The following is a 25079-nucleotide window of genomic DNA, read 5'->3' on the forward strand; positions in this document are numbered from 1 at the left end:
TTGCTCTGCTGTCACTCTGACCCGGTGAGGACACACCGCCTGCCTCGCGCAGGCAGAGGGGGCTGTACTGGCTTCACACTGCAGCGCCCACTCTGCTGGTGTGCAGCTGCGCTCTTCCCCGGCCCCCAAGCGTCACTCCTGATTCCAGGAAAGCCTGGCGCGGCTTGGGCTGCCTATGTCCCCTGGGGCTGGGCACTGTGGTCAGTGAGATTCAGAGCGGGCGGTGGGGTCACCAGGGACGCAGGCAGGTGGGGCAGCCTAAGAGCTGAGAACAGGGCCGGTCCCAGAGCCACCCCATGTCAATTAAGAGCCCTGTTTCTGTTTTACAAAAACAAAAACAACTTTATTTGACAAAAGACAAAAACAAAAATTATTTACAGTAGTTCTTTGCTCAAATAATTCAACGGGACCACTGTGCTTCTCCTCCAGGTTTATCTTGCAACCAAACCCAAGCAGGGGCTGCCCCACCCCAGACACCCCATCTTCAAGGGGGGATGCCAACCAGAATTCAGCAGCATGGCTCCACCCCCTTGCCCTTCCACCACTCAGTGCACCGTGGGAGGGGAAGCCCTGGGTGGGGGGGCCCAGCACCCCCCACCGCAGGCGTCCTCAAGGGTCATCCAAAGCCGGGCTTGCGCACACGGCTGGGTGATGAGAATCCCTGACCCCCCTGGGGCACACACACAGAGGGCTCAGGAGGAAGAGGTCAGAGAGGCCAAACAGAGAGCAGAATTCCTGCTCCTTAAGTCAGCGATTCTACTCAGGAAGCAATGGATGGGCCAGGCCATCATGGGGGAGGTCACCCCAAAAGGGGACAGAACACATGCTGCTGCCTTTGTCCCAGTCAAGCTCACCCAGGAACCTCCTGAAGTCCCCCTTGTGCCTGACCCGGGAGTTTCAGAGAACAGCGTTCTTCAGAACAAAAACATCTCGGCTAATAACCTAAGTTAGTGTTTCTTAGGGTCCATGATGGAAGACGGGGTCTGCTGCTGTTGCAGACTGTCAGCAGTGGCACAGCGCAGAAGAGGGGAGCTCGCGTGGGGGGCCCTGCAACACTAAAGAAAGGTGCAACAGACCCAGGCCGCGGCGGGCTGCAGCCCAAGCACTGCTGCCCGCTGGCCCACCACCCAGGAAAGAGCCCGGCCGCAGCTGGCCACTAGGTGGCTCCCTTCTCTCCAAGTAGCAGGCGCTGGGGATTTCCATCGCAGCCTCCCTAATCCACGTTCCTAAAGGAATTCAAAACTCAGGCTGCAGGGCAGAGTGTTCAAGAACAAAGAAGGGGAATGTTAGAGAAAAAAACTCACTGTCTTAGTCTATGCTTACTTTCCCCACCCCACCCCCAAACACAGTCAAAACAAACACAAAACACCAAACGCCTCTCTGGTTCAAACACGCTTCTCCCTTCTGTGCCCAGGGAGGTTTAGGGCGATTCTGGTGGACTCTAACTTGGGGTGGCTCCACCCCCTGCTGTGCCTGATGCAGCAGAACAGGCACCCTGAAGATTTCTTTTTGGTAACCCAAACCAAGTCAACCATTTGGAACTTCCCACTGCTGCAGAGATCAACATGGTCCCGAAAATGCAAAGACTCCCTCCTCGTAGGGCGCCCCCAGGCAGGGTGCTGGGTCACCCCGGGCTCACAAGACTCCATCACCAAGGCACTCTAAGTCCTACGCCCGGGCTACCTACTCCCCTGACGCGAACCACAGCAAAAAGGAAGGATAAACAGCGTAGCGAAGAACTGAACATTCAACTGGAGTCGGTTCTGTTCCATCTGCTGGGTGCCTCTCCTCTGCTCACGCCTGTGAACTTGGCATGTCCACACCTGGTTTGACAGAAGCAGCACGGCTCAGGGGCGGCTTGGACCCAGCCCAGGCCTCAACCTGGCAGGTTCCTGGAGCCCAGCCCAGGAAGCCAGGTTGAACACGTGTGTTCCAGGGGTTCTCTGGAGCAGCAGCAGCAGCACCATGCCTGTCTCTGGCCTCTTGGTCTCACCACGGGGAGGAGTCCGCAGAGGAGAGGGCCCCGCCCAGGGCAGGGACGCCTGCTGGCGCCCTCCTGCGGAACCCCTCTGGGCAGAGGAGATGGTCCCGATGTTTGGAGTGATCCAGAGAGAACCCTCTGTGTGGAAGGGAAGCAGACGGCACCCCAGGCCAGGGGGCTCGAGCTCGAGCCCCCTGCTGCAGGTGCCTACTTGGGGTTCTCAGAGACTAGCGGGATGGGGGTGTGCAGCAACGGGGGGGCCGGGCCCTGCTGCTTCTGGAGCTCCATCTCGGCAGCCCGCTGCAGCGCCACCTCCACCAGCAGCTGGAAGCCGCTGAAGTCCTCCTTGTCCTGCTCTGGGGGCGTGGGCGGCGGCGTGTTGAACAGTCCCCCTGTGGGGCTCCCGGCCTCAGCCCTGGTCAGCAGGGTGAGCGTGCTGCCGGGGGCCACTAGGGACTTGGGGGGCTCCAGCTCCCCCTGCGGGAAGGGGGCTGCTGGCTTCTCCCCCTGGCCTGAATGGAGAGGCACGGAGCACACGGACAAGGAGAGCACATTGGCAGGGGCTGGCACGGACACAGCCAGCACAGAGGGGCTGCTGCCCCGCGGGAGGGCCACGTCGGAGGTCTTCCCTCCGCGGCGAGAGATGGTGAACTGGTTGGGGTCTTTGCCATCTTTCCGAAGCATGTCTGGGAGAAGCCGCCGCCGGGCGTTGATGAACCAGTTACATATCTGGAATGAGTGGGAGAGATGGCGGTCAGTTCACTCCATCCAAATCAGGCGCGAAGCCCTGGCTATGTGTTTCCAGCTCCAGAACACAGCGGCCAGCAACAGACCTGGGACGTGGGAGTTGAATAGGAAGTCATAGAGAAAACCGCAACTGTGCTTTGGCCCAGGAAAGGGAGGGGGACTCCGGGAAGGAGTCTCGATTCTGTTCTTACCGTGAGGCCACAGGGAGAGCGGCGGCTTAGGAGGGAGGAAGAGGCAGGAGCAACTTGGAGGAGAAAGGCTTTTGTGGCTGGAGCTTAGAGGGGTGACTAGAAGTGACCTCTGGGGACAAGTCTGGAAGCAGGCAAGCAGGTGGGTGGTTCAGGCTACATTAACAGAGGCAGTTGGTGAGAGATGTTCATCTACTGCAGAAGGCGGGACCTGCTGCCAGGCTGGGTGTGGGGCTGAGCTGCCGTGCCGCACTCCCAAGGAGTCATACTGAAGGCCAAACAGAGCCGCCATGGAGGCAGCAAGGGGCTCTCGGTGGACGGGGCAAGCTCTGTGGCGCAGGCGTGAAGCTGCCACGTGGGACACCCACCCACAGCTCACGTGGGAGTGCCTGGTCTGAGGCCCAGCTGCTCAGACTCCGATCCAGCTTCCTGCTGATGTGATCCTGGGAGGCAGATGCTGATGGCTCAAGTCCCTGTGTCCCTGCCACCCACGTGGGAGGCTGACTTGGAGATCCAGGCTCCTGGCTTTGGCCTGACTCAGCCTTGTGTGTTGCAGGCATCTAGAGAATGAACCAGTGGCTAGAAGAACTCTCTCTGCCGCTATGTCTTTCACATAAATAAAACAAGTAATTTTTTTAAACCGAAAGAGCATTGTTTCTGAGCACTACTGAGATTAGCTGCCTCCAACTAAAGATGTGTTCAGCCACTATTCTTAAGTCAGCTTCCTAAACACTGCCACTAGCCTTGACCCCGTTCCCATCTGGCTGTTTAGACCAAGCTCCCAGGCTGCATGTGCGGGGGCGAGAGTCCTCACTGTTAAGTGGTACACCACAAAGCAAGGCAGGTGTGGTGTCAGGACACACCCAGTACCCTGCCCGCTAATATACCTAGGATTTCTTTATCTATGTATTTGCTTTTTTAAAAATTTATTTAAATTTAAAAATTTATTTGAAAGGCAGATTTACAGAGAAGCAGAGAGCAAGAGAGAGGTCTTCCATCAGCTGGTTCACTTTGGTCGGAGCTTCTTCTGGGTCTATCACGTGAGTGCAGGGGCCCAAGGACTTAGGCCATCTTCCAGTGCTTTCCCAGGCCACAGCAGAGAGCTGGACTGAAAGAGGAGCAGCCAGGACTAGACCAGCGCCCATGTGGGATGCTGGCACTGCAGGCACCAGCCCCTGTATTTACATTTTTCTTTTTAAGAAAACTTTTATTTAATGAGTACAAATTTCCTAAGTACATAATCTATATTTAGGAATACAGAATTCTTCCCACCATACCTACCCTCCTACCCTACCTACTCCTCCCACGCCCAGTCCCATTCTCTATTAAAGATTCGTTTCCAATTAACTTTACACACAGAAAAACAACTCTCTACTAAGTAAAGATTTCAACAATTTGCACACATACACACAAAATATAAAAACTGAGAACAAATTTTACAGTTAACTTTCATAATACAACCTGCTGAGGACAGAGGTCCTGCATGGGAAGTAAATACATAGTGACTCCTGTTAATTTAACAACTAACACTCTTATGTATGACATCAGTGATCACCTTAAGCTCTTGACATGAGCTGCCAAGGCTATGAAGCCTTTTGAATCCACAATCTCCAGCAGTATTTAGACAAAGCCGTAAGCAAAGTGAAAGTTCCCTCCTCCCTTCAGAGAAAAGAACATCCTTCTTTGAGGGTCACTTCTTTCCACTGGGGTCTTACTCAGAGATCCTTCATGTATGACTTTTTTTTTTTTTTTTTTTTTTTTTTTTTTTGCCAGTTTTCCATGCCTGCAATGTTCTGGGCTTTTCAGTCAAACAAGAATGCCTTAAGGGCTGATTCTGAGGTCAGAGTGCTATTTATAGTGACTGTCATCCTGAGCACTGTGTGGGTTGCTTCCCATGTTGGAACACTCTCCTTTTAAATTCTACGTATTGTTATTACAAGACACTTGGTCTTATTTATATGATCCCTTTAACACTTAAGATGGCATTATTACCACCCAGCTTAATGGGCTTTGGAGTAGCTGTACCCTTAGAAGTATGTCCATAGGAATGTATGCAGAACTTTACAGCTCCTTACTCTCTTATTCCCACTCTTAATATTTTACTGGGATCTATTTTCACTTGACTTTATCCTTGTATTTACTTTTAAAAGATTTAATACCTACAACAGCTGGGGCAGGGCCAGGCTAAAACCAAGAGCCAAGAACTCCATCCAGTTCTTCATGGGTGGCAGGGGCCATAGTCCTGGAGCCATTAGCTGCGCCACCCCCACCCCCCACCCCTTTTGTGCATTAGCAGAAAGCAGGAAGCGCAGCCAGAGCCAGGACACAACCCCAGACACTCCAATGCAAGACTCTAGTGCCTCGAGTCCCGCTCTCATCACCCATCCCTGGGTGTCCCAGTAGTTGCTAGCTTCTCAGCTCTCCAGTCTGGCCTCTCCAATGGGTATCAGTCTTCAAAATGCCAGGGGTGCCATTCCTGCTCCAGGAAACTGCCATTTGTCTTCTGATACACAGGATCAGGGCCAGACTCAGGGTCGGGCCCTGCTCTCTTCTTCAGCACTTTTTTTTTTTTTTTTTAAGATTTATTTATTTATTTGAAAGTCACAGAGAGAGAAGGAAAGGCAGAGAGAGAGAGAGGTCTTCCACCCACTGGTTCACTCCCCAACTGGCCGCAACGGCTGGGACTGCACCAATCCGAAGCCAAGAGCCAGGAGCTTCTTCTGAGTCTCCCACGCAGGCACAGGGGCCCAAGCACTTGGGCCATCTTCTACTGCTTTCCCAGGCCACAGCAGAGAGCTGGATCAGAAGTGGAACAGCCAGGACTCAAAATGCCACCCATAAGGGATGCTAGAACTGCAGGCGGCGGCTTTACCCGCTATGCCACAGCGCCAGCCCTTCTTCAGCACTTTCATACCTTCTGTGTACCACATTCCCTTCTTCTCGAATGCCCTCTTCTCCACGTGGGGCATGCCAACCCTGAGGAGCAGGGTGGTGATGCCAGAGACCGGACCAAACAGGGGACATGGAGTCCAAACACACTGCTGAGTGCCCGGGGCTGGCATGGGCCAGGTGTAATCTCTTCATAGAAAGGTAAGTGACACCATGAGGGCAGGCGACAAGAGTTCAGGGACAGTGTCTGCACAGCTGAGGGTGGCATCACTGACCGTCAGGAAGCCTGAGCACCTGACCCTTTTCCCCCTGTTCGCTGCTCTCAACAAGCAGTATGCCTGGCCAGAATTTAAGTGGGCAAACACAAGCCCCTGGCATCTGAAGTCCTTCTCTTGCCTGTCCTCCACTGAGGGCCACCATGGGGGAAAGGCCTAATCACTTCCCCACCACTCCGCAGGGGAGGAGACATACGGCCTGCCAGTTAAGACACACACATCCCGGTGCCGTGGTGTAGCGAGTGGTTAAAGCCACTGCCTGCAGTGCCAGGATCCCATATGGGACACCAGTTGAGGTGCCCGGGAAAGCAGCAGAGGATGGCCCAAGTCCTTGGGCCCCTGCACCCACGTGGGAGACCCAGAAGAAGCTCCTGGCTTCGGATCAGTGCAGCTCCGGCCATTGTGGCCATTTGGGGAGTAACTAGCAGATGGAAGATCGTTTGTCTCTCCTTCTCTATCTGTAACTCTGCCTCTCATAAATAAAATCTTAAAAAAAAAAAAAAAAAAAAAAGACCCAGACAGAGGTGTGGGCGCAGAGCCAGGCCCTCCTGTGTCCTAGATGTCTACAGTTTCTCCGGCTACTCTGAAACACTGAAAGCTTGCTGGGAGCAGGGCTGTGGCTCAGTGCTGAGAATCTCCAATGCCCATAAAATGCTTCCTTGTGACCGTGCCACTTGGCGAGGGGCGGTCTCGGTCTTTCTGGACTACAGACTGCAGTGCCCTCAGGCTGCAGAGTTGTCTGGTCTGTTTATTTGGGGTTTTGAATAAAGTCAATTTAGAATTTTTTTAAAGAAAGATTTATTTAATTGAAAGGCAGAGTGACAGCGAGAAAGATCTTCGATCTGCTGGTTCATCCATAAAGGCCCAAACAGCCAGGGCCAGCCAGGGCCAGCCAGGCTTGAAGCCAGGAGCCTGCAGCTCCACCCAGGCCCATGTCAGGAACCCAAGAACTGGGCCGTCTTCTGCCGCCTTGCTAGGTGATCAGCAGGGAGCTGGACTGGAAGCAGAGCAGCCAGGATTCAAACTGGCCCTCATGTGGGATCCCAACATCACAGGCAGTAGCTTAATCCACTGTGCCACAATACTGGCCCCTGTAAAAGCTTTCTAGAAGAAACAGGAGGAGCAGGTGTTGGGGTACAGCATGTTATGTTGTTGCTTGGGATGTGCATGTCCCCCCAGTGGCATGCAGGTTCAAATCCTGCCCACTCCACTTCCAACCTAGCTCCCCACTAACATGCCCGGGAAGTAGTAGGTGGCGGCTCAAGTACTTGAGTCCCTGCCACCCACATGGGAGGCCTGGATGGAGCGCCTGGCTCCTGGCTCTAAGTCACACTCTAGGTCCCTGGTTATTGTAGCCATCTGGGGGAATGAACCAGCAGACAGAGGATCTCCTCCTGTCACTCTGCCTTGCAAATAATAGATAAACATCTAAAAAAGAAAATAAACTGCCCACTTGTAGGGCAGGGCACGGGTGTGGCAAGGTGGACATGTGCACATCCAGCCATCGTTCCAGGAGCCGCTGCTAAGGATACTTTGCCAACTGCTGCCACTTGCTGGGCACTGTGCGGCTGCATCAGCCCTCTGAGTGTGCCCCACTCCCACTTCCCTGGTGAGCACTCAAGGCTCAGCCTGGCGAAGTCAGCCAGCAGAACCCAGGAGCGGGGCCTCACTGTCCTCCCTGCGATGGGCGAGCGAGGGCCTCGCAGCTTCTGAGGCTTCTCGCTCACAGGACCTGAGCCCTACTTGGTGCAATGCCAGCTGTGGCCGCGGGGGAGCGCTCTCCCCAGAGCCCACTATCTTCCCAGTCAGGAGCTAGGCCCTGACCACACAACTAAGCATTGACCTGGACAGGGGAGAGAGAGCGGACAGCATCAAAGACGAGACTTCTGTAGAGAAGGGGTCTGAATGGCTGGGAACTAAAGGTCAAAAAAATAGCCAGCCAGGGCCAGCACTCTGCAGCGCCAGCATCCCATAGAAGCATGGGTTGAATCCTTCTCCGATCCAGCTCTGTGCTGACGGCCCGGGGAAGCAGCAGATGGCGGCCCAAGTCCTTGGGCCCCTGCACCCACGTGGGAGACCCCGAAGCTCTTGGGCTCCTGGCTGTGGCATGGCCCAGCTCTGGCCCTTGCGGCCATTTGGAGCATGAACCAGCAGATGGAAGCTCTCTCCGTCTTGCTGACTTTCAAATAAACTTATCTTTTAAAACAAAAGAAAAAACAGCCAGCCTCACAGAAAGCTGAGGAAACGAGTGTTCTACAAAGAGCAGCAGCAAATGCCAAGGTCCTGAGGCAGGACGGGAGGGGGACGGCAGATAATGAACTCAGAGGCGCAGGGCTACGGCCTGGTCCCGCCTTGGCCGTTGCAGCCATATGGCAGTGACCAGCGGACGGGGGACCTCTGTCTTCCCTTGTCTAACTGCCTTTTAAATACATGGCAGAAAGGCAGGGCAGGGGCAGGGCTAACCCTGGAGGCCAGAACCCCATGGCACAGATACGCGGTCAACAGCGGCTTGAGGGAAGCATCGCACTCCAGGTCTCTCAGTTCCCCAGCGGATACTTGCGGAGCCTGTACTGAATCCCAGCTGCTGTGGGGGACAGACAGGAGCCACCCCGGCCCGCCCGCCCGCTGTGGGCACCGTGTGGGCCGTGGCGATGCCTAGCATTCCTGCGGCACCTGCTGAGTGCATCAGAGCCCCGGGGCTTCTGTCCCTGCCGGATGCAGGCTTCCTTCTTGGTCCGCATCTGTGCAAGCCCTGGGGCACCACCTTCCCACGGACTCCATCTCCCTGTCTCTACGCCGGGAAGGGACGCCCTCTGGTGGAGCCGGTGCCCAGCGGGCTGCAGCTGCAGCCACCCCACAGGTGCCCCCGGGAGCCAGAGGCCTCCCCACTTTCTCTGTTGGAGCCTGGAAAGCCCCTGCCCCTGGCGGGGGGTGCTCAAGTCCCCCTCCATCACCTCCCAGGGAACATCAGCAGCCCCAGCAGGGGGCCCTGACAGGAGGCAGGGCTGAACAGCCGGGTGAGGAGGCGGGGACAAACTCATCAGCATCCCCGATACCAGCGATACCAGCGCAGGGTCACACCAGCCACCTCACGGGCGGGCGCTGCCTGAGGGGCAGGACCGGTGTCCCCAAAGCATTACAGAGATCAAAGGTGGCCAAGCCAAAGTCACACAGCCTCTGAGTGCAGAGCTGGGAGTCAAGCCCGGCTCTCGACAGTCAGTGCTGTGGTGCTGAAGCTGCCGCTCGCAAAACCTGCATCCCACACTCAAGTGCGGGTTCAAGTCCCAGCTGCTCCATTTCTGATCCAGTTCCCTGCTAATGCACCTGAGAAAGAAGCAGAAGATGGCCCCTGCACCCACGCGAGACCCAGACGGGAGATCCTGGCTCCTGGTTTCAGCCTGGCCCAGACCTGGCTATTGTGGTCCTGTGAGGAGCGAGCCTGCAGAGGAGAGCTCTCTGTCACTCTGCCTCTCAAAAAAGCACCCAACTCTTTAAAACAAAACAAACCCAGGTCTCTGGGCTATAGGGTGCTCCTGCTTTGCCTCCTACCAGAGGGACAGAAGCGCTGGCTCCACATCATAACCTTGACAGCACGCATGGGGACACCAACAAGCATTCCCAACAGTCACTGCTCATGGCCTCCACTCAAGAAGGAAGACACTTGGGATTTGCCCAAGGTCACCAGTGCGCGCCCCTCACCAGCCCCTCTCCACCTCGAGCGGGATGCAAGGGACACAGCAGGGGAGTGGGGGGCAGTGACCTGGGTCCAGTGTGGCCAGGAGAACGGTCCCAGAGAGGGAGGCGGGCGCCTACTGCCAGCTGCGTGGGCGCCTCCCTCGGCACTCCCCGCCCTGCCTTCTCCAGCCCACAGAGCTGTGCGGCTGAGGGACCGGGCAAGGGGGCAGGAGCGGGGCCAGCGCTGCCGCTCAAGGTCCTTCCTTAGGGAGGTGGCGGCCTGGCTGTGTGGGACAAGCTGCTGCCGTCAGTGTGCTGTTTATCAGTGGTCGGGCAAGGACGGGGGCGGAATCCTGTGGCTGGGGGGGGATGCCAGCAGCAAGCACGGGGGCGGGCGTCTGAGGAAGGCAGACGCTGGGCTTTCGTTCCCACGACTCAGGGGACAGCTAGCACAGGCCATTCCCAAACAGCTCGGCCCTCACTCGCAGGCCACTGCCTTTCCTGGTGCCAAAGCATCAGAATCACCTTAGGAGAGATTTTAAAAAACCGTTCAGGGCCGGGGCTGTAAATGGCGGGTAAAGTCACCACTTGCAGTGCCCCCATCCCATACGGGCGCTGCATCCCGGCTGCCCCTCTTCCAATCCAGCTCTCTGCTGTGGCCTGGGAAAGCAGTGGAAGGTGGCCCAAGTGCTTGGGCCCCTGCACCCATGTGGGAGACCCGGAAGAAGCTCCTGGCTCCTGATCAGCTCAGCTCTGGCCATTGCAGTTACTTGGGGAGTGAACCAGCAGATGGAAGACCTCTCTCTCTCTGGCTCTACCTCTGTAACCCTTTCAAATAAATAAATATTTAAAAAAAAAATCTCAAAAACACGTGGAGATGTAAGGCCTCGTGGTGGTGGTGGGGAACCACAGGCTGCCTGGGGGCCTGGCCACCCCAGCCTCGCACCAGGAGGGCTGGGCGGCTGGGCAGGGCCCACAATAGGCCTCGTGGAAGCTGCACCTGAGGGGCCACCTGCAGCCGTGAGGAGGCCGCGTTTCCGGCCTGCAGCCAATGTCAGAGGTTAGGAGGGCCCCGCGCCCCCCCCCCCAGGCAGCCCCAAGGGAACCAGGAGAGCAGGATCTCCTGCAACCCCCACCGCCCAGGCACCGAGGGCGTCACGGGGACCTGTGAAAATCCTTCACAAAAGACTTTTTTGGTCCTGCCCTGCAGACTGCCCGGCCCGGGGCGAGCCCCAGCACACCGGGTGACTTAAGTGACTCATTGACTTGCTAATGAGACCGCTACCGGGCGGGTTACAGGAGACAATCAAAAGAGACGCCCCGGGGAGAGGTAAGGAGGCGGGCCCGCTCTGCCGTATTCACTCACTTGTGTGGATATCCGAGAATAAAAACCAGGATGCCTCCAGGGGTTCGGTTTCCTAGCGGAGGAGCCTCCACACCCCCTCACTTCTGCAGCCCTGCCTCGCAACCGCGACAGCCCTGGATGATTTCCTGACCCCCACCTCCCGGGTCCTGAGTGTCCAGCCCGGGCTGAACACTGTAGCCACAGCAATGAGCAATCCAGGTCTCTGCCCCCCCCCTTCCAGACTTGAGTGACAGCTAAAAGGAAACCACAGCCTTGTGCCACCGAGCCCGCCCCAGCCCAGCTGCTGTAGGAGCACCGAGCTGGTCCAGGGGCCCAGGGAGGGAAAGGGTCTGGGCGCTGCCCAGTGTGTGCAGCAGGAGCCTGCGGGCCAGTGACCCAGAACCAGAGACCCAGGAACCAGGGCACATGATGCCGTCAGTAGGCTGGCAGGTGCCACTGGAGGGCTTTAGGGAGGGGAGTGACCAGTGGTGGCCTGGATTGGTACGGGCAAGAAGCCACATTCTAGTGGCCTTGCAGGGTGTGTGCACAGAACTGGTGACTGGCCACGGGAGCTGAGGGGGGCAAGCCCGAGGAAGCGCTGAGAAGCGGAGGGTCAGCTTGCAGGAGTCACCAGTTAAGGCAGCCTGTTGCAAACACCAGCTGGTGCCTCCTTGACTGGAGGCCACCAGGGCTGCCTGTGGATCTGGGGGTTCTGAGAGATCTGTGCTTGCGCCGCCCTGGGGGTCTGCGTTCTGATCACTGGTGGGTACATGACAGGCTTTGGAGAATAGTCAGCACACGGCCCACCGGTTTCGATGAAATGCAGGCAAGCAGGACTTCACCGTTCCCACAGTTACACACTTTGGGAAACGATTTGGTTTGACATTCGGGTGTAAGAGCAAAGGCAGCGGCTGGCTTCAGACACTGCTTGCAACGCTGGCATCCCACATCAGCACCAGAGCTAGTCCCAGTAGATCCGTTTCTAATGCAGCTCCCCGCCACTGTGCCTGGGAAGGTGCAAGAGACAGGCCACCTGCCTGGGCCCCTGCCTCCCAACTGGGAGACCAGGATGGAATTCCTGGCTCCTGGCTTCAACCTGGCTGTTGCGGCCATCTGGGAAGGGAACCAATGGATGGACCCCCCCCCCGCCCAGCTCCACTTTTCAAAAAAATCAATCTTATAAAAAGCAAAAGGAAAAAGAAATTGTAAGCCTGTTGTTATGTCTGTACACACTTAAGTGCTGGACTGAGTCCCAGCTCTCCACTTCCATCCAGCTCCCTGCTAAGGCTCCTGGGTAGCGACAGATGATGGCCCAAGTTCTTGAGCTCTGCTTTCCCCGTGCTTGGCTTTGGCCTGGCCCAGCCCTGGCCGTTGTGAGCATCTGGGGAGTGAACTGGAGGATCGAAGATCTCTCCTTCTGTCACTCTGCCTTTCCACTAGATAAGTGAGTCTTACAAAAAGAGGGGTGCATTTCTCTTCTGAGGACTAGTGCTCCCAGCAACATCAACCGCCAACAGCACTGACCAGCGGGGGGACAGATGAGGCCGAGAAGCCGCTAAGGAGGGTGGACTCCACCCTAAGGACAGTGGAGAGTGTGCTAATGAGATCTGTACTCTGGGGAGAAAAGGATGGACCGAAGGAGGGCGGCTGGAGGCAGGGCGCCCAGTCCCGGGGCTGTCCAGGGAAACCTGGCCGTCAGGCCCTAGGCCCATGCAGTTCTACACGCTTTATGTTCGAGGGCACCTGTGCCCTGCCTGGTCTCAGTGCCCTTTGTCCCAGCAGCAGCCATTTTTGCAAACATCAGTGGCCTAGTCTGGCCAGCTACCCCTTGGAACCCAGACCCCTATCTGCCCTTCCCACGCTGGAGGCATGGAGCTGGGCACCGCGGGGTGCTGGGAGGCAGCGGGTTAGTGACAGCATAGGAGCTAGGTAGGGAGGAGAGAACCAGAGGGGCGGCCCTACCGGAGCCAAGCACCTGACAGCCTGGAGGACCTCTCAGCCGGCCCTCTCTGTCCACATCCCCATCACAACAGTCCCGGTCCCTTCTTCAGATGAGCAAACAGCGGGGTTCAGAGAGAAGACAAGCCACGGCCAGGGCCTGCTCTGTGCACGAGGCGGCATCGAGTCAGGATCTGTACTCCAGCCCCTCCGCAGACCAGCTGCTGCCGCCAGCAAGCAGTCAGGTGACCAGTGCTCCCTGGCTGAAAACTCTCTCCACTGAAGACGGAGGAGCTGGGGAGCCGGGGGGACAGCGGGGGCTGCAGAGTGGGGAAAGGAAGGAGGGAGGGCCTGCGACACAATGGACAAGGAGCCGGCCATGAAAGGACAGAGGTGGGGAGAGGCTCGGCAGCCCACAGAGGGCGTAGCGGGTGGCCAGGGTCAGAAGTGCGCTATGCTGAGGGCCTACTACGTGTCTCCCCGGGAGGAGAGACACACACTGCGCACAAGGCAAGGGGTGGTGGGGGCATCCTGCCTCAGCTCCACCAACACAGGGCAGTCACCGCAGGCAACATCAGGGCGGCTCTGGAGCTCCGGACAGAAGGGGAGGCGCCATCTCCAAGTACCCCCGCGACATCCGGTCATGAAGTCCTCCTCCCAACAGGGAAGAGGGAAACCCTCGTTTTACAGGTAAGGAATCGAGACCCAGCAACAGTGGGATTGGAACCCAGACCCCCTGTCTGCCCTTCCCATAAACGTAACTGCAAACCAGCACAGCCAAAACCCCAGAAACTCAAGCCCTCTCAGCCCCTCCCTGGCCTCTAGGCATTCCGGTCAGAACTCCCCAAGGACCTTGGGTGTTCCACCTGAGCCAGGAAGAGCCCCAGGCCCATTGGGGAGGAGCCTGGCTCGGCGTTTGGGGCTAGAGGCCCGGCATTTGGTTAGAACCGCGGCAGGTGGCCAGCCCTGCTCACCTGCAGCACGGAGAGGTTGGTCTGTCCCGAGAGGCTCAGCTTCTCCTGCTCGGAGGGGTAGGCGTTGTAGCGGTGCAGGTAGAGCCAGTCCCGCAGGATCTTCACCGACTCCTTGGGCAGGTTCCCCCGGCGCTTCCTCTTGCCGGCCAGGGACAGGAGGCCCTCGTCTTCGCCCAGGTCGCTGTCCGACATGGCGCCTGAGGGCTAGGCTGGGGGTCTGCAACAAGTGCCACAGGGAAGGGTCAGTTACCAGAACTGCCTCCAGGCCTGTTGCTACCCTCCCAGGCCACCTGTCTGGCTGGAGGTGAAGTGGAATGACCGCGCCATGGGCCTTCTCACCACGAGGTCCCTCCCCCCACCAAGAAAGGAGAGCCTGTATCCACTCCAGACCTTGCGCACACGTGTGCAGCCCAAAGGGAGAGGCGCTCCAAGTGCCCACCAGCAGACTAAGGGCCAAAGATGCACCAGAATATTATTTGGCCCCAAGAAGGTGCAGAGCCCTGCTACCTGCTCCCACAGCGCCTTACAGCGAGCGGAAGCGGCCGGCCCCCAAAGGCCACATGTTGTCTGATGTCATTCAAAAGGCAGCTCTACAAACAGCAGGTTCATGAGTTAGGTGGGGCTGGAGCACAGGAGGGTGATGGCTCAAGTAAGCAGAGTTTCCTTTTTAAATATAATTAATTTACTTCCACTTCATTTGAAAAGCAGAGAAAGATCCTCCATCCGCTGGTTCACATCCCAAAACCCAGCAATAATCCTGGCTGGTCCCCCGTGCGTGGCCAGTGCAGGTGTCAAGGACACAATACTTGGCCATCATCTGCTGCCTCCCAGAGCACGTCTTTTTATTTGCCGTTGGTTCACCCTCCAATGGCCGCCATGGCTGGAGTGCTGCGGCCCGCGTACCGCGCTGATCAGAAGCCAGGTACTTCTCCTGGTCTCCCATGGGGTGCAGGGCCCAAGCACTTGGGCCATCCTCCACTGCACTCCCTGGCCACAGCAGAGAGCTGGCCTGGAAGAGGGGCAACCAGGACAGAATCCGGCGCCCTGACCGGGACTAGAACCCAGTGTGCCAGCACCGCAAGGTGGAGGATTAGCCTAGTAAGCCGCGGCACCGGCCCAGAGCACGTCTTAGTAGGAAGCTGTGATCAGAAACCAAACCCAGGCAGGCATCCCAAGTGGTGGCTCCACCACGGCAGCAAAGGCCCAGCCCCAGAGGTTCTTTGCGAGGTGATAAAATTGCCCTAAAATTGCAGTTATGAACCTGCTAAGAATCACTGAAGTGTGTACTTTAACTGAGTAAATTGTCTGTCATAGCTCAATAAATCTGCCGTGGTGGGGGTGACCCCACCTCCAAGATAGGTAGGACTCCCCAACCACGCCTCCCCGGGAGTCGCACACTGCAGGCCGCGGCGTGCAGGCAGCAAGCTGGCCAACTCTTCAGTCCCCACTCCGCACCCAGCAGAGACGGCAGTGCTAAACCTGCTGGTCACTTAGACGTTCTCCTCTGCCTGCTCTGCCCACTTGGCTGTGCCACCCTGGGCCACTGTCCTCTCCTCTGTGCCCGAAGACCCCTCCCTCACCTGTCAAACCACTGCCTGATGATCCCTGATAACCTAAGTCAGCTGCTGGCAGCCCAGACTAAGTCCTTGTTCACACATGCAACAGAGATTTACATTCTAAAGGCAAAAGTTCTGGCCAAGGGGATGCCAGAATCTCAGGGCCCCTCCCTTCTCAGCCCTTTAACAGCTCCCCAGCAGGCTGAGCCAGCAGACCCTGGCATTCCCAGGTTTTGTTTCCTGGACTTGGGCCTGAGCCCAGATCTTCCGGCCAGCTCGGCCAGGCTTTCGAGGGAAGGGTCCATGCTCCCGGCCAGGCCACCTGGAGGTGGGGACCGAGGACGGCACCAGCAGGCTGCTTTCAGAGGTCAGATCTTTGCTGGTGGCCAGGGCAGCTGGGATCTGGGCTCAGGGATGCGGCCCTGGCACTCCCCCGGAAGCTTACTCAAGGTTATCTGGATAAATTCCACTCTGGCTGCCAGCCAACTCCCCGGCCGCACGGTTCCAGGGGTGGGCCCTGGAGATGACCCCCTCAATCTACACCAGCCTTTTCCCCTGGGCATCCCACACCCCACTCCCAAACACACACTCCCCAACACGCCAGAGAGCAGCGCTGTGACACCCGGCTCCCACCCAGCGCTGCAGCCCTCCAAGTTCCATGGACACGTCCCATTACACGCAGCTCGCACTCCCCCCAGCTTGCGCCAGCTGTGAACCCCCCCACACCCGCACCCCCCAACTCCGGCCGCTCCACGCACCCACGCCACAGGTTCCCAGACTCGCCGATCGGCAGCAACACCCCCGGACACGACGCCCCCTGCACGCCCCCACGACGCCACCTGCAGCCACTCCCGCAGGAACTTTGTGACAACTCCCCCAGCTCGGCCCCGACACTCCCGCCCGCATTCCCAGCCGTTCACACAAAGCGCGCAGCCTCCCCCGCCGCCCGGCCCGAGCCGGAGCACATGGCTCGCGGCGAGGACGCGGAGGCGCTGGGGGCGCCCGCACCCCCAGCCCCTCGCCCCGGTCCAACTCGGTGCCGCGGCTCCCCCCGCAGGCCCTCGATCCCCGTGGGGCGAGCGCTCCGGAAGAAGACTCACATGTCTGTCCCGGGGCAGGAAAAAGTTTGGTTCCCACCCCCTCCCCGGCCGCTCTGCGCTGCCGACTCTTCGGGGCGCGGGGCCGGCGGAGCGTGCGCGCTCGGCTTTGTGCTGCGAACTCGGCCCGGAGGGGGAGGGGAGGAGAGGGGAGGGGAGGGGGCTGGGCTCCCACCTCCGCGCCGCCCCCCCCCCCCCCAGCGCCCAGACTCCATGTTGGCCGCCCCCTGCCCTGGGGGCTGCGCGCTTCCCCCGCGGGAGCTCGGCTCACCCTCGGCCTGCCCGCGGCTCCCGGCGCGCACAAACTTTCTCCGGGTCGCCGGCCCCACGCGCCCCGCTTCCCCGGCCCGCCCGGGAGTGACAGATGCCTCGGAGACAGACTTTCCTTTGTTCCAAAGGAAAGGGGAACTCGCGCGGGCTCCCCAGCCCTCCCCGCTCGGGGCCCTTCCCGCTGCCCCCACCCCCAGCTGTCACTCTCGGCGGCCCCCTCCCCGGCGCGGCCACCGGGAGGGGGGGGCCCAGCCGGCGGTTAGCAACGTGCACTTTTGAAACCAAACAAACCCGCCCCCCGCGCGCTCACTCCGGTCCGGGGCATGGGCGGCCTCCTCCCAGGGTGGGATCCCGGCGAGCCGGGCAACCCCCCCCTCCACGACAAGGGCCCCGAGCGAGCGTCCTCCTGGGGGTCGCAGAAGCCTCCCGGCCGGCACCCCGCGGCCGGGACTCACCCCGCACCCCACCCCCCGCGCGCCGCGCTCCCGCACCCTCGGCCGCACGCGCCGGACGCCGCCCCCTCCCCCGCCCGGCGGAGCCGAGGAAACTTTCCAAGTTGCCCGCGAGCCCCCCGCCCCGCCCCCGCGCCCCGCACTGACTCTCGCTAGCGGCTTGCGGTCCTCGCGGCCTGGCGCGCGGCGCGGGGCGTCCCACGGGGGGCGGGGGCGCCGGGGGAGCGCGCCGCGTACCTGCCGGGCCTGACACCCGGCCTGACAGCTCGCGGCTGGAAAGCACCTCGCGGCCTGACGTCAGATCCCCTCTCCTCCCCCACCCGCCCGCCCGCGGGCAGAAAACAAACTTTGTGCGGAGCGCGGCGAGCGACGCCCACCCCCCGCGGGGCGGGCCGACGGCGCCGAGGGGCTTCGCCCCGCCCCCCGCGCCCGGAGGGGGCGGGGCCGCCGGGCACCTTCTTCCTGCGCCCACCCCCACCTCAGGAATGCCGCATGGCCTCCGAGGGGGAGCGGTGGGACCTGGGCTCGCCGCCGTCCGCCCGGGGGCAGGAAGTGGCCCGTTCCTCCTCCCGGAGAGCGTTTCCGGAGCGCCTACTGTGTGCCCCTCGCCGGGCCGGGGTGGGGGGCCTCCCGTCACCGGCTCTCCGCGGCCGTCCCCGCTGCTGCGAGGGGAAACTGAGGCCCACCGGGAAGGGCCGGGCCCGCGGGCGACGCCCGTTCTGCTCTGTGGGGACACGACGGGGTGTGAGGGAGACCGCCTGGGACGACACCCCCCCAGCGCGGCAGGCAGGGGCCGCCTCAGGTGACCCCCGGGAGCCGGCTCGGGCCGTCGTGTGTGAGTCGCCGGCTCACCCTTTAGCCGCCGAGACCGGCTGGGCCGGCCGGTGTCACGAGGTCAGCCAGCGTCCCTCCGCCCGAGCCCCCGCCGGCCCTGCACCCGCACTCGGTGAGATACCTGCCGGCCCCCGCAGCTCAGCAGGGCCTGTGGCGGCGCTTGGAAATCGGCCTGGAAGGCAGCTTTTGGTCGATTCTGCAATTTAGCCAGGATGCACTCTACCAACAAAAAACACGAGTTCCCCCCCAAACACGCCCATCAGAATGCTGGTTAAGTGACAATTAGGGGCACCTGGCCTGCCCTGCAAATGAGTGCGCAAGGCCAGCGCCAGCCCCAGAACGGCAGGGGCGGCGCCCAGTGCCCCCATTCCCCAGGTGTGGGCCCTGAGGCCCACGCTGGCCGGCACGGGTTCCTGGCTGAGTGGCGCTCGGCCCACAGCCCTGAGAGAGGAAGGGAGGGCTGGTGCATCTGAGGGGAGACTGCGCCATGGCCGCGGGATCACGGGTGGCGGCCTGGGATCCCAGGGGCTGGGACCTCCCCCACCCCCACCTGTGCAGCTTGAACTCAGCACCCGGCCTCCTGCTGGAGTGCGGGAGGTGCAGACGTCCCTTTCTGGGGACCCCAGAGATTCTGCCCGTGCGGACCAGGGAAGGGCCCAGGAGAGCTGGGTTTTGTCAGGAGCCTCCTCCCCTCCGGACTTCCGGGAGGGGACGGGGCTGGCTGTGTGGAGACTCCCAGGTGCATGAGCACGTGGCGCTTCCGCCTAGTGACACGCGGGCGGTGCGCGCTCTAAGCCAGTCACTCCGCTCGAAGACCGTGCTGGGCAGCGCTTGTCCATTCTGGAGAAGCACAAGCAAGGAAGTGCCCCTGTCCGGGGCTGCTGGCCCAGCACCTGCCGCCCGAGGTGGGGGCTGTGGTTGCGTGAATCCCAGGTGTGTTCACTGATTGCGCCCAGCGGCCTGTTGGAAGGGTCTTTGGGCACCGGGAGGACGCCCACCGGAGAGCATCTAACAAGTAAGCTATTTTATTGTCATTTTTCTCGCATCCAGTTTGACACACGCCGTCTTTCTGAATTAAAGCAAAAGCAGAATATTGCAGTGATGGGACACCCTCTCCCCCACGTGTCCCTGAGGGAAGGGCGGACTTGCCTGGTAGGAGCCTGAGCTCTGATTCCTGGTTCAGATACCGGACCGGGCTGGCCAACTCTGCCTCTCTGCTGAAAAACCCCACCTCAGAGGCTCTGCGCCTGGGGCGCCGCGTCGTCCTGTCAGTTTCTGGTTCAGATGAGCGTGGCTCACCACGCCGGCCTTGCCCTTTCTGGAAGCGGCGTGAGAGCCAGTGTTCGCTGAGTCGGCCCAGGTGAGCCGCATCTGTGTCCCCGAATGGAGAGAGGGTGCATCCTGTGAGGCCAGGAAGAACACGGAGCTGAGTGGGGGGAGTTGGGAAGGGGGTCGGTGTCCCCGCCGTGGTGCTGGGGGCCAGGTGGATGTAGACTGGCCCCTGAGATCAGGCGCCTCGTGGCTGTCCCGTGGGGTTTCTGGTGCGGATTTCTGCTCTGCCTGCAACTTCCCGGCATCTGATGGGATAACAGCAGGTGGCTCGGCTTTCTCCCAGCTGTTGGCTCAGCTTTCTCCCAGCTGTTGGATTTTCACTCATTTGCCAGTGCCTGGGGCTGGGGAACCCACCTGGGCCTTGCAGACCACTCTGGGCAGCAGGAGTGACTGGCCCCGTGATTTAGGCGAAGGCTGCAAATGCAGGCTCTCATTTGTGGAAACCTCAGGCTCAGGTAAAAGGCAGAGGAGGCAGTAGGCGTGAAGGCGCCTGTGAATAGCATTATCGGCCGGTAGCAGAGCAGTGCACCTGCTGGCCTGGCCCTGCCTCTGACGGGTGTGTGGTCTTCCACTTGTCCGGCACCCAGCTTTCTCGGTCATGTGAAGAAAAGGGTTGGACATCATAAACTTACAAGTCTCTCCCTCCCTTGGCCTTCTGTCATCTCTGCTGGAGGGCTCTGAGAGATGTGCCAGCTCACCCACAGTTTAACTCACACTGGGGGTTTCCCCCGGTTTTGTTTTTGTTTTGAAGATTATTTATTTCAAAGGCAGAGTGACAGAATTCTTCGGCCCACTGGTTCACTCCCCAAATGCCTGGGGCAACTGTGGCTGGGCCAGGCGGAAACCAGGAACCAGAAGCTCCATCCGGATCGCCGACGTGGGTGCAGGGGCCCAAGCACGTAGGCCATCTTCTGCTGCCTTGCCAGGTGCCTTAGCAGGGAGCTGGAACAGAAGTGGAGCAGCTGGGATTCTAACTGGCCTCTGATATGAAATAAGGCATTGCAAGGGTGTAGCTTAACCAGCTGCACCGCAGGCACCACAGTGCCGGCTCCTGGGAGTCCTACTTTTTGTTTGATCTTTGCTGGTGAGGAATGTTGGAGTATTACCTAATAGTGGTCGTGTCTTCATTGTGACTTTTTTCTTTTTCTCTTCCTTCCTTCCTTCTTTTATTTCACAGAGACTCTCAGGGAAAGAGAGAGCGAGTGAGCGAGCTCCCATCTGTTAATCATCCCCCATAGCCAAATGGTCAAATGTGCCATAGCCAAGGCTGGGCCAGGCCAAGGCCAAGAGCCTGGAACTCAGTCCAGGTCTCCCTTGTGGATGGCAGGAACTTGAGTCGTCACCTACTACCTCTCTGGGTTTGTGTTAGCAGGAAGTGGGATTGGAAGCAGAGTAGCTGGGCCTTGAGCCAGGCATGCCCATATGGAGTGTAGGTGTTCTCAGCGTGGCTTACCAGCTGGCGCAGGGAGTGTGCCCAGACTCGGGCTTCCTGCTCATGCGCGCCCTGGGAAGCAGCGGGTGATGGCTCGAGTGGTAGGGTCCTTGCCCCCCCGCTGGCCTTTGTGGGCATTTAGGGAGTGAGCCAGTGGACGGAGTGCCCTCTCTGCCTCTTAAATGTTCTGTTAACATTACAAAAGCAAATACGTAGCCGGCGCCGTGGCTCACTAGGCTAATCCTCCACCTTGCGGCGCCGGCACACCGGGTTCTAGTCCCGGTTGGGGCGCCGGATTCTGTCCCGGTTGCCCCTCTTCCAGGCCAGCTCTCTGCTATGGCCAGGGAGTGCAGTGGAGGATGGCCCAGGTGCTTGGGCCCTGCACCCCATGGGAGACCAGGAAAAGCACCTGGCTCCTGGCTCCTGCCAGGATCAGCGCGGTGCGCCGGCTGCAGCGGCGGCCATTGGAGGGTGAACCAGCGGCAAAGGAAGACCTTTCTCTCTGTCTCTCTCTCTCACTGTCCACTCTGCCTGTCAAAAAAAAAAAAAAAAAAAAAAAAAAAAAAAAAAAAAAAGCAAATACGTTGTGTGCCTTATGGCAAAGGAGAGGTGAACAAAGGCCCAAGTAAGTTCCCCCGGTGCCGGGCCCTGGCATCAGCGGTGATGGCAGTTAGGTGTGAGCATCTGCGTCTTTCCCACGTTCTCCGGAACGCAGGGAGCCACACAGGTCCCCACACGTGTTTCTTCCTTGTTGTTGCCTCTTACGGATACTTTTTTCCCCTCGATGTTCAGCAGGCCTGCAGTTAACATTTGCTACGTACCAGTCTTTGCAGTTGGAAAGATTTCCTGAGATGGTCTCGGGTGGGATTACTGGGACGAGGCGTGTGGATGTCACTGCGCGCTCCTGTGTGTGCCCTGGCTCGAGCGTTCTGTCGCTCAGTCCCCAGCCTGGCAAATGTTCACACTTCTGCTTTCTCTTCATTCATTTGGTGAGTGTGAAATAGTTCCTTTAACCTGCATCTTCAGCAATTTTTCATGAGATTAAGAGCTTTAACAATTCTTAATTATTAGTCACTTGTCACTGAACCATTTCCAAATCTTTTGAGATCTTTGTGATTTTTTTTTTACTTGCTGCTTTTTTGTTTGTTTTTTAAAAAAGATTTATTTGAGAGTCAAAGTTACAGAGAGAGTGGGAGAGACAGAGATCTTCCATCTGCCAGTTCATTCCCCAGATGGCTGCAATAGCCAGAAGCCAGGAGCTTCCTCCGGGTCTCCCACGTGGGTGCAGGAGCCTAAACACTGGGGTCATCTTCTGCTTTTCCAGCAGCACTAGCAGGGAGCTGGAGCAGAAGTGGAGTGGCCAGGACTCAAACTGGCTCGCATATGGGAGGCTGGCACTGCAGGCGGCAGCTTTACTTGTTTCACCACAACACCCACCAAGACTTGCTGCCTTAAAAAAAAATATTTGAAAGGCAGATGACAGAGAATGAGCACTTTTTCACTCCCCAGATGCCCTCAACAGCCAAGACTGGGCATACCAAAGTCAGGAGCCCAGAACTGAATCCGAGTCTCCCACTAGAATGATAGACACTCAAGCAATGCACCTTGGCAGGAAGCTGGATAGAGTGGAGGAACCAGGACTTGAACCAGGCACTCTGAGATGGGATACAGGAATCCCAAGTGGCTGTGTCAAATGCTTCTGTCCTATTTTAACCTTTAAAAATTTTTTATTTGACAGAGTTATAGACAGAGAGAGAGAGACAGACAGACAGAGAGAAAGGTCTTCCTTCCATTGGGTCACTCCCCAGATGGCCACTATGGCCGGCGCTGCACCGATCTGAAGCCAGGAGCCAGGTGCTTCTTCCTGGTCTCCCATGAGGGTGCAGGGGCCCAAGCACTTGGGCCATCCTCCACTGCCTTCCCGGGCCACAGCAGAGAGCTGGGCTGGAAGAGGAGCAACCGGAACTAGAACCTGGCACCCATATGGGATGCCAGTGCCGCAGGCAGAGGATTAACCAAGTGAGCCAAGGCACCGGCCCTTAAAATTTTTTTAATATTTGAAAGTCGGAGAGGGAGAGGCAGAGAGAGAGATGTTCCATCTGCTGGTTCACTTCCCAAATGTCCTTAACAGCCAGGGTTGGGCTAGGCCGAAGCCAGAGCCAGGAGCTCCATGCAGGTCTTCTACCTGGGTGGGAGACCCGGAGACCCAGAGACCTGGGCCGCCATCCTCTGCCCTCCCAGGCGCAAAGGCAGGGAGCTGGATCAGAAGTGAAGCAGCCAGAACCTGAACCGATGCGCACGCAGGATACCGGTGCCAGGGGCAGTGGGTTTGCCTGCAGCACCACAGCGCCAGCTCCTGTTTTAACCATTTTTAAGTGGCATTAAGCACATTGACTTTGTCCTGCAACCATTGCTACCACCCTCTTTCACTTTCTCAGACTAAAATTCTGTAACCATTAACCCTGACCTCTTCATTCTCCCTGCCTCTGACTGCTGATAACCTCTTTTCTGCGTTCTTTCATTTGACTATTGTAGGTAACTTTTTTTTTTAACAAATGGATGGTACTTTTTTTTTTTTTAATTGATTCCTTTATTTGAGAGGCAGAGAAAGGGATCAATGTTCTATCCACTGGTTTACTCTCCAAATGGCCACAATGGCCAAAACTGGGCATGCTTAAGCTAGGAGCCAGCAACTCCATTGTGGTCTCCCATGTGGGTAGCAGGGACCCAAGTACTTGGGCCGTTTTCTGCTGCTTTCCCAGGTGCCTTAGCAGGGAGCTGAATCAGAAACTGAGCAGGGCTGGCGCTGTGGTGTAGTGAGTAAAGCTGCTGCCTGTAGTGCCAGCATCCCATATGGGTGCCAGTTCGAGTCCCAGCTGCTCCACTTCCAATCCAGCTCTCTGCTATGGCCTGGGAAAGCAGTAGAAGATGGCCCAAGTCTTTGGGCCCCTGCATCCTCATGGGAGACCTGGAGGGAAGCTGCTGGCTTCTGCCTGGCCCAGCCCTGGTCTTTGCATTCATTGGGGGAGTGAACCAGCAAATGGAAGACTTCTCTTTCTGTCTTTCTCTCCTCCTGTCTGCTTCTACCTCTCTGTAACTCTGCCTTTTCAAATAAATAAATAAATCTTTTTTTAAAAAACAAACAGCTGGGACTTGCCCTGGCACCCGGATACGGGATGCGAGTGTTGCAAGTGGTGGCTTAACCGTTGTGCCACAGTGCTGGCTCCTGTAGGAAGTTTAGGTAAACAGAACCACACGATATTGGCCCGTTTGTGACTGGCTTCTTTCACTTAGCATGTGTTTTCCAGGCTCATCCACGTTAGAGTGTGTGTTAGAATTTCATTCCTTTTTCAGGCTAGAAATTCTCTATACATTTATCACTTTCTGGCTGTTCGCTCGTCCAGCAGTGCACACTGGGGCTGCCCCCACCTTGGGGCTGTTGTGAGGACTGGGAGTGTGAACGTCTGTGTGCGAGTGTTTGTGTTCCTGTTTTCAGTTCTTTTTGGCGTATACCCAGAAGGCGTTGCTCCATTGTCTCTCAGCTTTCAGTATTGCAACTGGGAAGTCCCCAGTCTTTCTGTTGACTGAGCGTCTGTATGTGACCCACTTTTTCTTCTCTAGAACTTTCTAGAATCTGTCCTCAGTGGACGGGCATTTCTTGATGATTCACCCTGATAGCAGCTTTCTGCATTGTGCTGGGAGCCCAGTGGGGACAGGGCTGAGGGCTCAACCAGCAGCAGAACGAGTTCATGCCTGCCGGGCCAAAGTGCGCACAGGAGTGCCTCCCCGCTCAGTTGCGGGTCACTTCTCCCCTCCTGTGCCTGATGCCTGCCTCCCTCTGCCGCCTTCCAGAGCACCTTACTGGGGAAGGGGCTGTGGCCCAGCAGGTGGAGCCACTGTTTGTGATGCCAGCATCCCACGTCGGAGTGCCTGGTAAGAGTCTTGGCTCCTCTGCTTCTGACCAGCTCTCTGGTTATGTGCCTGGGAAGCAGCAGATGGTAGCCGAGGTTCTTGGACCCCTGCCACCCGCATGGGAGACTGGGATGGAATTTCAGGCTCCCGGCTCCAGAAGCCCGGCCCAGCCCTGGCCACTG

General features: G+C 58.4%; 1 protein-coding gene across 6 annotated transcripts; it reads right to left on the reverse strand.

The window, feature by feature from the left end:
* Nucleotides 1-315: 315 nt before the first annotated feature.
* On the reverse strand, nt 316-17787 carry TGIF2 (TGFB induced factor homeobox 2). 6 transcript variants are annotated; one of them, XM_051846125.2, is made up of 3 exons: nt 17625-17787; nt 14013-14229; nt 316-2710 (listed from the first exon to the last, which is right to left on the reverse strand). In XM_051846125.2, exons 2-3 carry the CDS (start codon nt 14202-14204, stop codon nt 2189-2191), a joined length of 714 nt encoding a protein of 237 aa, XP_051702085.1. In that variant the 5' UTR covers nt 14205-14229; nt 17625-17787; the 3' UTR covers nt 316-2188. The 6 variants fall into 6 exon arrangements, with proteins under 6 accessions (XP_051702085.1, XP_051702082.1, XP_051702083.1 ...); XM_051846122.2 differs by having other exon boundaries at nt 17535-17673; XM_051846123.2 differs by lacking the exon at nt 17625-17787 and adding an exon at nt 17246-17384.
* Between the last annotated feature and the right edge of the window lie 7292 nt (nt 17788-25079).

This window comes from Oryctolagus cuniculus, chromosome 11 (assembly GCF_964237555.1).
Source record: "Oryctolagus cuniculus chromosome 11, mOryCun1.1, whole genome shotgun sequence".
Classification (NCBI taxonomy): domain Eukaryota; kingdom Metazoa; phylum Chordata; class Mammalia; order Lagomorpha; family Leporidae; genus Oryctolagus; species Oryctolagus cuniculus.

What these genes read in the sequence shown, in the direction of transcription:
- TGIF2 (XM_051846125.2), bottom strand. Translation starts at nt 14,204, where the DNA reads ATGTCGGACAGCGACCTGGGCGAAGACGAGGGCCTCCTGTCCCTGGCC. An exon ending in CCAACCTCTCCGTGCTGCAG is followed by an intron (nt 2,711 to 14,012) that starts GTGAGCAGGGCT and finishes CACTCATTCCAG; the next exon opens with ATATGTAACTGGTTCATCAA.